Source organism: Bubalus kerabau, chromosome 6 (genome assembly GCF_029407905.1).
Source record: "Bubalus kerabau isolate K-KA32 ecotype Philippines breed swamp buffalo chromosome 6, PCC_UOA_SB_1v2, whole genome shotgun sequence".
Classification (NCBI taxonomy): Eukaryota; Metazoa; Chordata; class Mammalia; order Artiodactyla; family Bovidae; genus Bubalus; species Bubalus kerabau.
In genome coordinates this window covers 24229205-24242565 of record NC_073629.1, presented here as the reverse complement: position 1 = coordinate 24242565, position 13361 = coordinate 24229205, and the positions used below count along the sequence as shown (strand labels likewise).

Sequence of the window (13361 nt, the reverse complement as noted above, 5' to 3'; positions counted from 1 at the left end):
TGCCCAAACAGTCACTAAGGTAGGGATCCATGTTAAGAGTCAAGCACAAACCTTCTATATATTTGAATTCCCAGGACAGACTATGTGGTTACACTGAAAGGTCAGTTGTAAACAGGGCATATAACAGGTCTGAGGTTTGGATGAAACATGCACGCAGAGTGAAATGTGCTTCAGGTGAAATGTCTGCTGAGCTCGACTGACAGGAATAGGAAAGGTTCTGTGTACTCACCCATGGCACACTCATCCACATCTTCTGTACAGTCACTCCCTTTGTAGCCTTGTGGGCAGGTGCAAATATACTGTCCATTCAGAGGGTTGGTATCACACAGCGCCCCCTTGTGGCAGGGGTTGCTGATGCACGCGTCATCCAGATGACATAAGAGACCTGTCACAGGGGTGGGGAAAGGAAAAGAAAGAGAAAATGTCCCTTACCTGGGGAATGAGTTTCTCTTTCATGGAGGATTGAACACCTTAGGACTGGCACATCAGAATCCAATGTGAAGATTTAGAGGCAATTTCCCCTTTGCCTGATTCTGCCTTAGGGACATGCTACAGCTAACTGCAAAGCAAGAAGCTTCTGTAGACACCTCTCTATACTCTGAATCTGAGCCTTCAGCTGGACCCTTCCTCAAGGGTAGATAATGTGAGGGATTTGTGAGATGGTTAGATGCTGGAGTCAGGAAAAGGGAGATATCCTCCCCACTGGGCTGTCATGTCTAGCACATAAAAACGGAGGCTGCCCAGTTCAATCTGAATTCCAGATAAACAATGAATAATTATTTATTCTATGTCCCAAATATTACATCCATCCTATATTTTAACTGGCAACCCACTTTCTCAAGATCATGCTACCTGATGATCGTGGGGCCACCTGCATTTCATTAGCCTCAGAAGAAAAAAAAAAAAAAAACCAGCTGAACATCATCAGCCTATACTTGGGCAGCTTTTTAATAGTGTCAACATTCCTGGCTCAAGTGCCCTCAGGACTCTGAAGACATGACTAGGCCCCATGTTCTGCATAGTTCACATGGGAACTGGATTTTCCAGTCTGCAATTAGCTTAAGAAGAGGTGACTAAAGCTTCTTCTACAAAGCTGGAGGCGGGGCTTTTGAAAAGGCATAGATATAGGAACATTTCAAAACTGCTGGGCACAAAGTTCTATCACTAAGCAATGTTAATTCCTCCTCTCCTGCTCTATTCCTAGACCCAGAACTGTTAAACTCAGAGGCTAGAGCAATGTTAACTTTGCAGTTGGTGAAAACCTTCCCCTACAGGGCAATATTGAGAGCTGGAATACATTTCATTGTTTCCCTCTTCCTAACCTTTTCTGAGTAAATGGATTATTTCTTCTTAAAATTAAGTGCCTACCTCCATTTGTGAGTAATTTTGTCTTAATTTCTGAGAAATTTACCTTAATTTCTGAGCTGTCTTTTAGCTTAAAATCTTAAGGAGGTAACAGATGTTTCCAAGGCAAGAGTTACTTTCATTCTGGGGGGATGAAACACTGAGGTACATGGAGTTGAGAGCTAAAAGTCCTAAGGAAGAAGACTGACTTCACAGCACTTTGGCTACCAATAACATTTCCAGAAGCACAGCTTTGGGTGCCATGTTCCAAAGGATGAAACTTAAAAGGACATACCCCAAAAGGGATGAAAGAGACGGAGGCAGAAGTCCTGAATGCTCACCAGCCCTTTCACCCTTTCCAGCTCTGTTCTTCTGCCAGCCTTACCTGCCTTTCCTTCTGGGCACATACAAGAGAAGGAGGCCACACGATCGATGCAAGTAGAGCCCGGGGTGCAGGAGGCGAAGGCACAGTCATCGATATTCTCACTGCAGTCGTCCCCACTCCAGCCATTCACACATACACAGCCATAGCCCCCGTTGCGGTTGGTACAGGTGCCCCCGTTCTGACAGGCATTGGGTTGCAGCAGGCACTCATCCACATCCTCTGTGCAGAACTGTCCTTTGGGGGGGAAAAGTGTCTTTGTTTAGGGCTCTGAGTCTCAGAGGATTAGTACCATACCAACCCCCACACGTTCTTCACCCTCATGTGACCTGCGTGAGCTTATGGCAAAATTAACTCACAGACAAACCCAGTTCTCACATGACTTTTAAGGCCACCTAGAGACATCCAAATTCTAGGCAAATCTTTTAGGGAGGGCAAGTTCTATCCCTAGAAACTCTGACAGCATGTAGTCTAGCCAGCCTACCAGAGAGAAAATTGAGTCTTGTAAGAGCCTTAAATCAGATTTGGTTAAATCCCTGGGACAATGAATGTGAGAAGAGCAAGGAGAGAAGGGTCTAAGAGATGAGTAAGGACGAGAAGCAACCTTAAAAATCAAAATGTTAAGGCTACCATTATGTATCTTGACTATATCAATGTCAATATTCTGATTATGATATTAGATAGTAGTCTTGCAAGGTGATGATGTTACCATTGGGGAAGACTTGGTTAAAGGTAAACAGTATTTCTCTGTTAATACTTATAGCTTTAAAACTACAATTATCTCAAAATAGAAGGTTTAATTAAAAAATACATGCAAGAGCAAGAAAGAGCAGAGAGAAAAATCAAGCAGTTAAGGACAATAAAAGCCTTGGTAAAATATAAATGTGAAACGCAAAGCCAAGATGAAGAGACTGGAGCCAAAGATGGAGCAGTGGAATAAGATGTAGAAAGTTGACCTCATTCAACAGAAGATGGAAAAGGATCAATCTGTTCTGCCTGAGGAAGCAAACTAAAGGATGATAAACATGAGACCACCAATGGATATACCACAGGCCACGGCAGCAGCAAAGGGCAGGGACTGTGGCAAACACTCTCGGGCCTCATGACAGGGAACAGGAGTTATTTATAAGCTACTTAAAAGCAAGGGATTTGTAACTGACCCGCAGTTAAGTGCCAGGTTACCTGAGTTGTAAAACAAGTTGATGAATCTGTCTTATAATAAGTTGTCTTTTAATAGGTTTAAGAAGCTACCAAAGAGAATGAATATTCAGATCATATGAATTCTCTAAAACAGAACATGACAAAACCCTCAAGATATCCTTAATTCTTTCTTTGTAAAAAACTCACTGAATAATTCAAAGAGGCACTCTGATGCAGAAGCCTCTTAACGACAAAGCACAGGGCATTCATACTCAGAAAATGCCAGGGCTATACCTAGTCCCCAGATAAGAAGTCAGCCAGCTCAAGGACTTTCCGAGTCTGCCAAGTGCCCAACTGTGCAGCCAGCATTGCCAACAGGGGCTTCTGTGTCTGAGCCAACCTAACTGACCACCTATTCTTTACTCCTATTTAACCAATGCATCCATTATTACAGAACCAACATCATTCTATTGCACTTTGATTGTACATCCATCTCCCATCACTGGGCTGCAAGCAAACTCGGTTCAGGAGCATTTTTTGTATTCCTAGCTAAGATCCCACTGCCTAAGATGGCAGTGTGTGGGCAACTCCGGAACTCTGTGCTCAGGGCCCCTCCTTCCGTGCTGCTCTTCTCACTCCACTTTATCCATATAATACCTGAAGGAGCCACCACGTATTTACATGATCATACCTTCCTGATCCAGGATGGGCATCTGATACAAGCTATGTCACTGTGTCTCTCTTCCAAACTTCTGGACTAGGGACCCTTTGCCACATGGACTAAAAGAAAAATGTGACCAGTCTACATATGGTGTGATACTAGTGAATCAGAAGTGCACAGAAAAGAAAAACAGAATCTGGGAACATTCAAGTTACTAGCTCCAGCTGTTCCCAAAGACCGGCTGTTTCTAAGCCTATTTATGAGCACAGCCAGTCTGAGCGATGTCCCTTCCAGCAGGTTTTCCTAATTTGAGATGGGGATCTGTCTGTTGCATCTAACAGCATTAACTAGTACAGAGGGAGGGAGGAAGTGAAGAAGCAATCATTTCCCCCAGGGTAGATGATGTCAGTATAGAAAGCTTTGCTCCCTTACTTTTCTGGCAGAAATGCTACCTCAGAGTAATGGCAGATGCGTCGTTAAGATGCAGGTGGGATATAGAAATGAAAACATAACCAAGAAGCAGGTGAAGAGTTTCTGCAACCTGGGAATTCCTCAGAGTCTTTTACACTAATGCTAACTCAAAGTGTGAGTTAGCATTATGCTACCATCAAACTTAACTGACTTGCTGCTTGTGAGAAATTTGGAAGTTGTTTTTCTTATTGGTTCCATGATAATTCTGAGTACAAGACACTCTGTATTTTTTAAATCTCATATATATTTCATATAATTATGTAACACCCAGACACTTAAATATTATAGTGAGACAGACTAGGTTAACGAAATAATGTTTGGAATAAAAATTCTGTCCTCTTGGGAAAGGAAATCAAGAGTCACTGATGGCTTACTGTGAACCACGTATTGGGCTTGAGGTGTTGCGATCACTGTCTCATTGAGGAAATGTGTTCAGAGAGGTGACATAACTCATCTATCATGAGGCAGAGGGTACAGGAGGACTGGGATTTGAACTAGAGCTGCTGACTCTAAAATCCTTGACAAAGACTTAAGGTGTGAATCTCACCATATCAAAACAACCTCTCTGCATCTCAGTCTTCCCAAGCACAGAGGCATGGGGAAAGAGACAGGATGGGGGAGGGGAGGATTAAAATCATGACTCATATGATCGGATTACTGGAAAAACTTATGACTTCAAATTACTATCCAAAAGTCAAATGTATTTTTTGAGTACAGTTGACTATTTTTCCAATGAGATTGATTTTTGAAGGTCAAATACCTAAGGCATTTTGTGTTTGGTGTCAGATACTGTTAGAGAAATCAAATCTGGAGAGTCAAAAGAATCCTGGCTTATACATAATCTTCCATAGAATGGATCATTTTCCTCTAAGGTTCGGGCATATTTCTCCAGAACAAAACAAAACCCCTCCCAGGCATATTTATGCCAGAATTTTTTCCTCATTCCAATTCCAGCAACCAGTTATTACATTTGGAATGTTAGAACAGTGACCAGGGTGCCACAAAATTGCTTGTTCCAAAATTCCCAATGGAAAGTCTACTAACATACTGCACTTCTTTCATGTCACCTCCCTCTTGGCAAAGGAGGAAACCAATGCAGAAGCCTAAAAATAAGAAACATGAGGCTCAGAAAGGTTAAGTAACCATCAACCCTACCACCCCTGCCCAGAGTCATAAACTGGTAAGTCAGAGGCACTGTCATTCAAACCTAGATCAGTTTGACTCTAAAACTACTGTTCTTTCCACTACAGCAGAGTTAATTATCCAACTCTGGGTCTGATCAATAAGACCTACAGACTAAGTCCCTGATTCTCGGGTCTTAAAGACACCTAAAAGGGATGGAAGCATGAGTCAAGGAAAGAAGACCATTGGTAGAAACTGACAAAGACAGAAAGTCACTAAATATTGAAACAGTAAAGTTTCTTGGTGATATTCTAGAGAGGTTGGGTGCATTCAGCGTTTCCACTACTCCATGGCAAAAAAGCATCAGCCAGGGCTGGAGGAAGAAGGTTCACTCAGGTTTGTGGGGTTAGATCTTGAACATATCAAAGGGACTGGAGTATATTCTTGAGTTGGGTTTAAAACAAGAAAAGGCTGGAGATCATTTGCGGCTCTGAATTCTTATCTGAATTTTGAACTTGATATGACAAAGGAGAATTATTGCAGGCTCACCGGTGAGGAAAGGCATGATCAAATCTGCATATGAACATTAGTCTGCCAGTAGAATATAGCGTGAACTAAAAGCAAATGACTTTGTGTTAGTTGGGAGAAAAGGAGAAAGCACTAAGTTAGGAGCTAGCTACCTAGCATATAAAAGCCCCTGGTGAAAAGACAGAGCTGAGTTCTTTCCATGCCCTACCTAGCTACTACACCTTCAATCCAAACAAGTCTCAGCATGTACCATCATCTGTGCCAGCACACAAACCTTGCTGGTGAACTCCCAAAATATGTTGCACAAAGCTCGGTTGGGCAAGTTTGTGAGGGCATCAATTATCCCTCTTACTAATTTCACCTGCCAGTTATTGCAAGTTACTGGTATCTAACATTGGGATTAGGCAGTGGGCTATTAGGTTTTAACCATCTCCTATTAGAAAGGAAATAACTTGTTTCTAGAAACTACTTTCTCTATTGCCATATAAACCTGGACTAACTTGGTATGAAGGCTGACACCTTAAACACTTAACCTGCTAAGTCGCTGCTCAGTTGTATCCAACTCTTTGCGACTTCATGGACTGTAGCCCACCAGACTCCTCTGTCCATGGGATTTTTCCAGGCAAGGAATACTGGAGTGGGTTGCTGTTTCCTCCTCCAGGGGATGTTCCTGACCCAGATCAAACCTGTGTCCCTTAAACCCACATCTCTTATGTCTCCTGAATTGGTAGGTGGGTTCTTGACTGTTAGCGCCACTAGTATATACTGATAATTCTCTGGGTGATAGCTTTTGCCTCCTAAATGTATCTCAAGTCTCTATCTTTCCTTCATATATTTTATTCTAGCCACATGGCTTACAGTTGGTTCCTTAAACAAGTTCTTTCCTACCTCAGAGCCTCTGCATAGCCTGTCCTCTCCACCTTAAATATTCTTCTTCCTCTTACTTATATGGCCAATTAACATCTCACACCTTGACTTTCAGCCTTCCCTCATAGCTCAGTTGATAAATCATCTGCCTGCAATGCAGGAGACCTGGGTTCAATTCTTGGGTTGGGAATATCCCTTGGAGAAGGAAATGGCAACCCACTCCAGTATCCTTGCCTGGAGAATCCCATGGACAGAGAAACCTAGTGGGCTACAGTCCATGGGGTTGCAAGAGTCAGATACGACTTTGTGACTAAACCACCACCACCATCTTGACCTTCTTCATAACTTAGGTAGATCTTCAAGCTCACATTTCCTCTTTTTTATCCTTCACTGCATCTACTCCATTCAGTCCATCTTGTCAATTATCAAATGGTGTAATTTTATATTCATTTACATTTTACAGTCTCTGTTAGACTAAAAGTTCCATGAGAGCATGAATTCTGTTGGTCATTCACCTCAGTTTATGTATCGGCCACTGTACCAGACACTTGGCATCAGTGATGAAACAACCTTAGATTCAATCTAACGTGCTCATTTTACAAACAAAACTAGGACCAGAGAGGTATAGTGACTTATCCATGTTTATACAGCTAGTTAGAAGAAGAATTAGAAATAGACAAACTTGGGCTTCCCTGATGGCTCAGTGGTAAAGAATCCACCTGCCAGTGTAGGAGACACAGGTTCAACCTCTGATCCGGGAGGATCCCACGTGCCATAAAGCAACTAAGCCTGTGCACCACAACTACTGAACACGTGCTCTAGAGACTGGAAACCGCAACTACTGAGTCCACCAGCCACAACTACTGAAGCCCACGTGCCCTAGAATCTGTGCTCTGGAACAAGAGAAGCCATGACAATGAGAAGCCCACACACCGCAACTAGAGAAAAGCCAGCGCAGCAACAAAGACCAAGCACAGTCAAAAATAAATAAATAAATACTTTTTTTAAAAAAGAAACAAACTTAAAAGTGGAAATCAAGTGCCGAAAAGGAACACTGGGGTGTGTGATCACAACATTTCAAGTTAGCCTTCAAAACTATCTTGAGGGAAGAACAGGATTGAGAAATGCATAGGAAGAGCATAACATGTAAGCAGTACTTCAACTACAGACAATACTACTAACCCACCATTAGAAAAACAAGCATGCTATTTTGTATATAGGAGTGTGTGTATGTTAATCCCAACCTTCTAATTTATATCTCCCCCATCCCCCTTTGGAGAAGGCAATGGCACCCCACTCCAGTACTCTTGCCTGGAAAATCCCATGGGCGGAGGAGCCTGGTAGGCTGCAGTCCATGAGGTCGCAGAGAGTCGGACACGACTGAGCGACTTTACTTTCACTTTTCATTTTCATGCACTGGAGAAGGAAATGGCAACCCACTCCAGTGTTCTTGCCTGGAGAATCCCAGGGACGGGGGAGCCTGGTGGGCTGTCGTCTATGGGGTCACACAGAGTTGGACATGACTGACGTGACTTGGCAGCATCCCCCTTTCCCCTTTGGTAACCATAAGTTTGTTTTCTATGTCTGTTCTACAAATAAGTTCATTCATACTTTTTTACATATAATTGATATATATGATATTTGTCTTTCTCTGGCCACCTGACGTGAAGAGCCAACTTACCGGAAAAGACCCTGATGCTGGGAAAGATTGAGGGGAGGAGGAGAAGGGGCCAACAGAGGATGAGATAGTTGGATGGCATCACCAACTCAATGGACATGAATTTGAGCAAGCTCTGGGAGACAGTGAGGGATAAGGAAGCCTGGCATACTGCAGTTCATGCGGTCGTAAAGAGTCAGACACGACTGAGCGACTGAACAACAACTGTCTGACTGACTATGATAATCTCTAGGTCCACCTGTGTTGCTGCAAATGGCATTATTTCATTCTTTCTTATGGCTGAGTAATAGCCCATTTTATACATATGCCACATCTTCTTTATCTATTCCTCTGCTGATGGACATTTAAGCTGCTTCCATGTCTTAGGTATAGTAAATAGTACTGCAATGAGCACTGGGGTGCATGTATCTCTTCAAATTATGGTTTTCTCTGAATACGTGGCCAGCAGTGGGACTGCTGGATCATACAGTAGCTCTAGTTTCAGTTCTTTAAGGAACCTCCATACTCTTCTCCACAGCGGCTGTACCAATTTACATTCCTACCAACAGTATAAGAAAGAAGTGAAGTCGCTCAGTCATGTCTGACTCTTTGCGACCCCATGGACTGTAGCCTACAACGCTCCTCCATCCATGGGATTTTCCAGGCAAGAGTACTGGAGTGGGTTGCCATTTCCTTCTCCAGAGGATCTTCCCAACCCAGGGATTGAACCTGGGTCTCCCACATTGTAGGCAGATGCTTTACCATCTGAGCCACCAGGAGGAGGTTCCTTTTCCTCCATACCCTCCCAGCATTTATTATTTGTGGACTTTTTATGATGGCTATTCTGACTGGTGTGAAGTGGTACCTCACTATAGTTCTGACTTGCATTTCTCTAATAATTAGTGATGTCAAGGACCTACTGTATGGCACAAAGAACTGCACTCAATATTTTGTAATAACCTATACGGGAAGAGAATCTGAAGAAGAATATATACATGTGTGTGTGTGTATGTGTGTGTATATATATATGTATATATACACACACATATATATAACTGAATTGCTGTGCTCTACACCTGAAATCAAAGTGATATTGTAGGCCAACTACACTTCAATTACAAATAAGACACAAATCAACCTACCTACAAAACAGAAACAGACTCGCAGACACAGAGAACAGACTTGTGATTGGCAAAGGGTTAGGGTGGGGAAGGGAGTCTGGGGTTAACAGATGCAAACTATTATACACAGGATGGATAAAAACAAGGTTCTACTATAATACAGGGACTGTATTCAATTATCCTATGATAAACCATAATGAGAAAGAATTTAGAAAAGAATGTATACATATGTACAACTGTAACAGTTTGCTGTGCAGCAGAAATTAACACAAAATTGTAAATGTACTATACTTCAATCAAAAAATAAATTTATTTTATAAAAGGAAAACAAGAAAAAAGAGTACACTATATTGATTTTGTAGGAGTGGGGTCACTTTCATAATGATCTTTTCTTACTGCTGCCATCTATGGTTTTAAAAGCAAAGGATGAATAAGACTATGAGCAGCACATGTGGCAGAAAATAGAGTGAACCCAACAGGACTGTACTGAAGTGGAAACTGACCTGAGCCTCACTAGCATCAAGTTCTGGCCATGTGAACTGAGGACCACCAGACAAGACACCATTTTATGAGCTGCAACACATGAGGATACAAACAGCTCACTATGGTTTTCTCAAGACACCATAAACAAAACATCAATCTGACTTGAGTTACAAGTGACTGGGAAACAAGAGGAGGAAGGGCGGAAAGGAAAGAAAAGAAATGATCACTGAGCCTTAGCACTTCTGGAAGAAGCCCTGGCCCTTCCTAGTCATCTCTCAAGTGTGAAGTGTGTGGGAAAAACTTTTACCACATCAGTGGCCCTGTTAAGGGTCAGTTCTCATTTGCAACAGTCACCATATGAACAACATGTAAAAAATGAGCTTGGTTGACCCTTGCCCTGACCCTCTACCTCCCCTTCTTTGGTTAAATCAAGAGAGTCTGGTCTCCAATATATCCTCCCAGCCAGCAGTCGCCCAGGCTCCTGAGGTGTGGAGTTTCATCTCTTCCTATCATAGCAGGGCATTCTTTTAACCTCTGTCCTATAAACCTTCTCCTCTACACATAGGAGATTTTCTATTCTTCTCCTGAAGTGAAAGGGCAGAGGACAAGCTTGACTGTTCTTCAACCTCCCCGGGCTAAAGATGGTTGAAACATTTTGTACAAACACTGGAGTCTACAGGGTCTGCCTGATGAGAGACTGTGCGCATGCACTGATGTACAAGCACACAAATGTGCCTATGAGGCTGGGGTGACAAGCATCTAACAAGATCCTGTAGGTATAGTAGGCATAGGAGATACACATGCAGATAAATGCACGAGTCTCAGTGAATGTTCCTGCTAACCCTAGACACCATCATCTTTGCCAGACTCCTCAAAAGCCTGGTTTCCCTGCATCATGATCAATATGGTATCTAAAGAATCACCAGCTTGACCTCACCATGGATCATGGACTGTGCCATTTGCCTGTTCAAACCCTCTGAGGCAAGCCATTACTCTTAGGATACAATTCTAAATCTTTTCTACATTTTCTGCCTATCACTCCAGTCTTTCCCCTTGAAATATGACTAGTGTTGGGCACTCTGGCTTTTTATTTTCATCATTTCTAAACATGATAACAATCTTTTCCCACTATGGGTCTTTGCCCAGGACCCTGCACCTGGAGCATTTTAGGCTCAATGATGCCCTAATAATTCATACCCACTGTCCACAGCTGAAAGACAGTACATGCTGACTCCAAACTCAGATAGTTCTGCCTATTAATATGTTCTCCAAATAACCTCTACCTTTCCCACCAGATATTCATTACAGTTCAAAATCTTACAGATAATTACATGCTTTATGCCTGTGTTCCTCACTAAACATATGCTAGACACATGCTCCAAGTTCCACGGAGAAATGGGTGGTACCATTTATTTCAGCAGTGAGCCCTTAGCACTTAGTATAGTGCCTTGCTAATAGTATTTCTTGAGAAGTAATCAAAATATTTATTTAAACAAATTTTATTTGCTCTTTACTCCCTCACTCAGATCATTCTAAACTCAATAGTCATCTTTCGACGCCTATTCCTAGGAGAACAGGGTGTCTCTATTCTACTCATACTGCCCAAGTTTTCATCATCCCCTTATCTACATCCCCCCATCAATATACATGTCTCTCATTCCACTCTCTTCCTTAGCTGCTAAACTCCATCTCGTTTATACCACACCAAATTTATCTGGCCTTTTGACCTTAATCCTTCAACTATGCCTTGAGGTGACTCTACATTGTTGGAGTACCTTACTTCTTCAATTGAAACCCAAGGTTTCCCTAAAGAAATCCAGTATGCAAGCAACCCTTCTCTTCCAGTTGCCTCCATCTGCATGAAGGTAAACAAGCAAAGAGCCACTCTTTTATTTCCTAGTGGTGCTACTGGCTTCAAATAGTAAAAATAGACTTATTCAGCTATTTCTAGGTACTAGACACTGTGATGAGTGCTTACAATGATAGTCAAATGTAATCCTCTCATACAAAATTAGTCCAGATTTACAGACAGCACAGACCTGGTCCACGATGAAGAAAGATACTAATGTATCTCAGGGAAGGAGAAGAGACCCTGACAGGACCTGGTGATAGCCCTGAATTTGGAGACATGATGTTGGGCCAGAACAATGAGAAAATTTAATGCTCCATTCATTCATTCAACAAATATGTATAAATTATGTGCCAGGCCTGACCTATACAAACTGGTAAACAAGCAGTTGTGGATTCTACCCAGAATATACAGACAAAAGAGGGTTTTACAACCAATCAAATAATTATAATAGAGGGTGAGAAGTACAGTAATACATACATGTTGCCTTAGGACCACAGAGCAAGAGAACACAGAAGAACTATGTCCTGCAGGTCAAGTGGGGGATAATTAAGCCAAGATTATGGCCTAATGGCAGCCTGCATCAAGGCAGTATTTTTGTGTGTTTTGAAAATTCATATTCCTACAGATTCCACCTTCAAACCACCTAAAGTTGCATTTACAAGAATTTATCATCCAAATATTAACAGTAACAGCAGCATATGTATTGATATTCTAAGATCACAATGTCCTCCTGCTTCAACTGTTTCTGAAGTTCTTTTTTTATCCATTGGTTCAATGCTATGTCTTCCAAACCCAGATGACTCCCAAGTGCCAGGGACTGCACAAATCTATAAAATGACAGAGATAAATACAAGTGTGACCTCAGGAATCTCTGGAATGGACCCAAAAGTATGCCATGTGATGCCACCTTAAAGTCAGAATAAGTACATTACAGCTGAATAAATTGTAAATTACTGTTGAAAGAGAGAGAGAGACAAAGACTCTACATGTTAACCAGTTTGTGTAGGAATGTAGGAGGATGGTGTGGGGGTACTTCAAGCAGAAGGAAGTGTATGTGTACAAGTTTTAATAGAAGGTAAAATATGGCTCACCTGAGGCAATGAAAAAACCCACTGTGGTTTAATTATAAGGCACGTATCAGTGGAGATAAGGTTGGACAGGTAGTTAGGTGCAGAACCTTGGAACTCTATCCAAAGACAAGGGGGACCCACTGAATCATTTCAAGCAAAGAAATAACATGATCCAATTTGTGTTTCAGAAAGCCCACCTTGCTCCTGTGGGAAGAATGGACTGAACTCCATTCCACCATTCCAGGTCAATAGCAATTTAAAGCACTGAGGAGTCCCAGGGCTCCTGTGGTCTCTATAGCATCAAAAAAGTCTGTGGTGCTTTTGGAGCAAATTCCAGATGCAACAGCACCAAAGAGTAATCATGCTCAGACACTGTATGGAGAACTGACGCCTGGCGCAGAAGCTTCTCTACCCAGAGAAAAAAGTGGTAGTAGGCTTCTGTATTCCTGCTAGGAGGAAAAATACACACTCTGGCTTTCTCCCTCCTCTCTGGGCTGCTGGGCTGTTAACAGTTTATACAGAAAGAGCCCCTCACCTCCCTGGAAGTCGAAACTAACTATACCAGGGATTCCAAAGAGAATCAAACTACTCTATTTATGGCAAGGCATTACTAATGAGCAGAATGAGTAAGCCAAACAAACAAACAACAACCTGGTGTTCATT

At 42.2% G+C, this 13361-nt stretch overlaps 1 protein-coding gene across 3 annotated transcripts in view; it reads right to left on the bottom strand.

Moving 5' to 3' along the window:
• NOTCH2 (notch receptor 2) overlaps positions 1-13361 on the bottom strand; it is a 176652-nt gene that overhangs the window by 59765 nt on the left and 103526 nt on the right. For all 3 annotated transcript variants that reach the window (XM_055584588.1, XM_055584586.1, XM_055584587.1), the window contains exons 6-7: positions 1730-1963; positions 230-385 (exon numbers count right to left, since the gene is read on the bottom strand). In XM_055584588.1, the coding sequence (XP_055440563.1) occupies positions 230-385; positions 1730-1963 (390 nt within the window). The remainder of the gene's footprint in view (positions 1-229; positions 386-1729; positions 1964-13361) is intronic.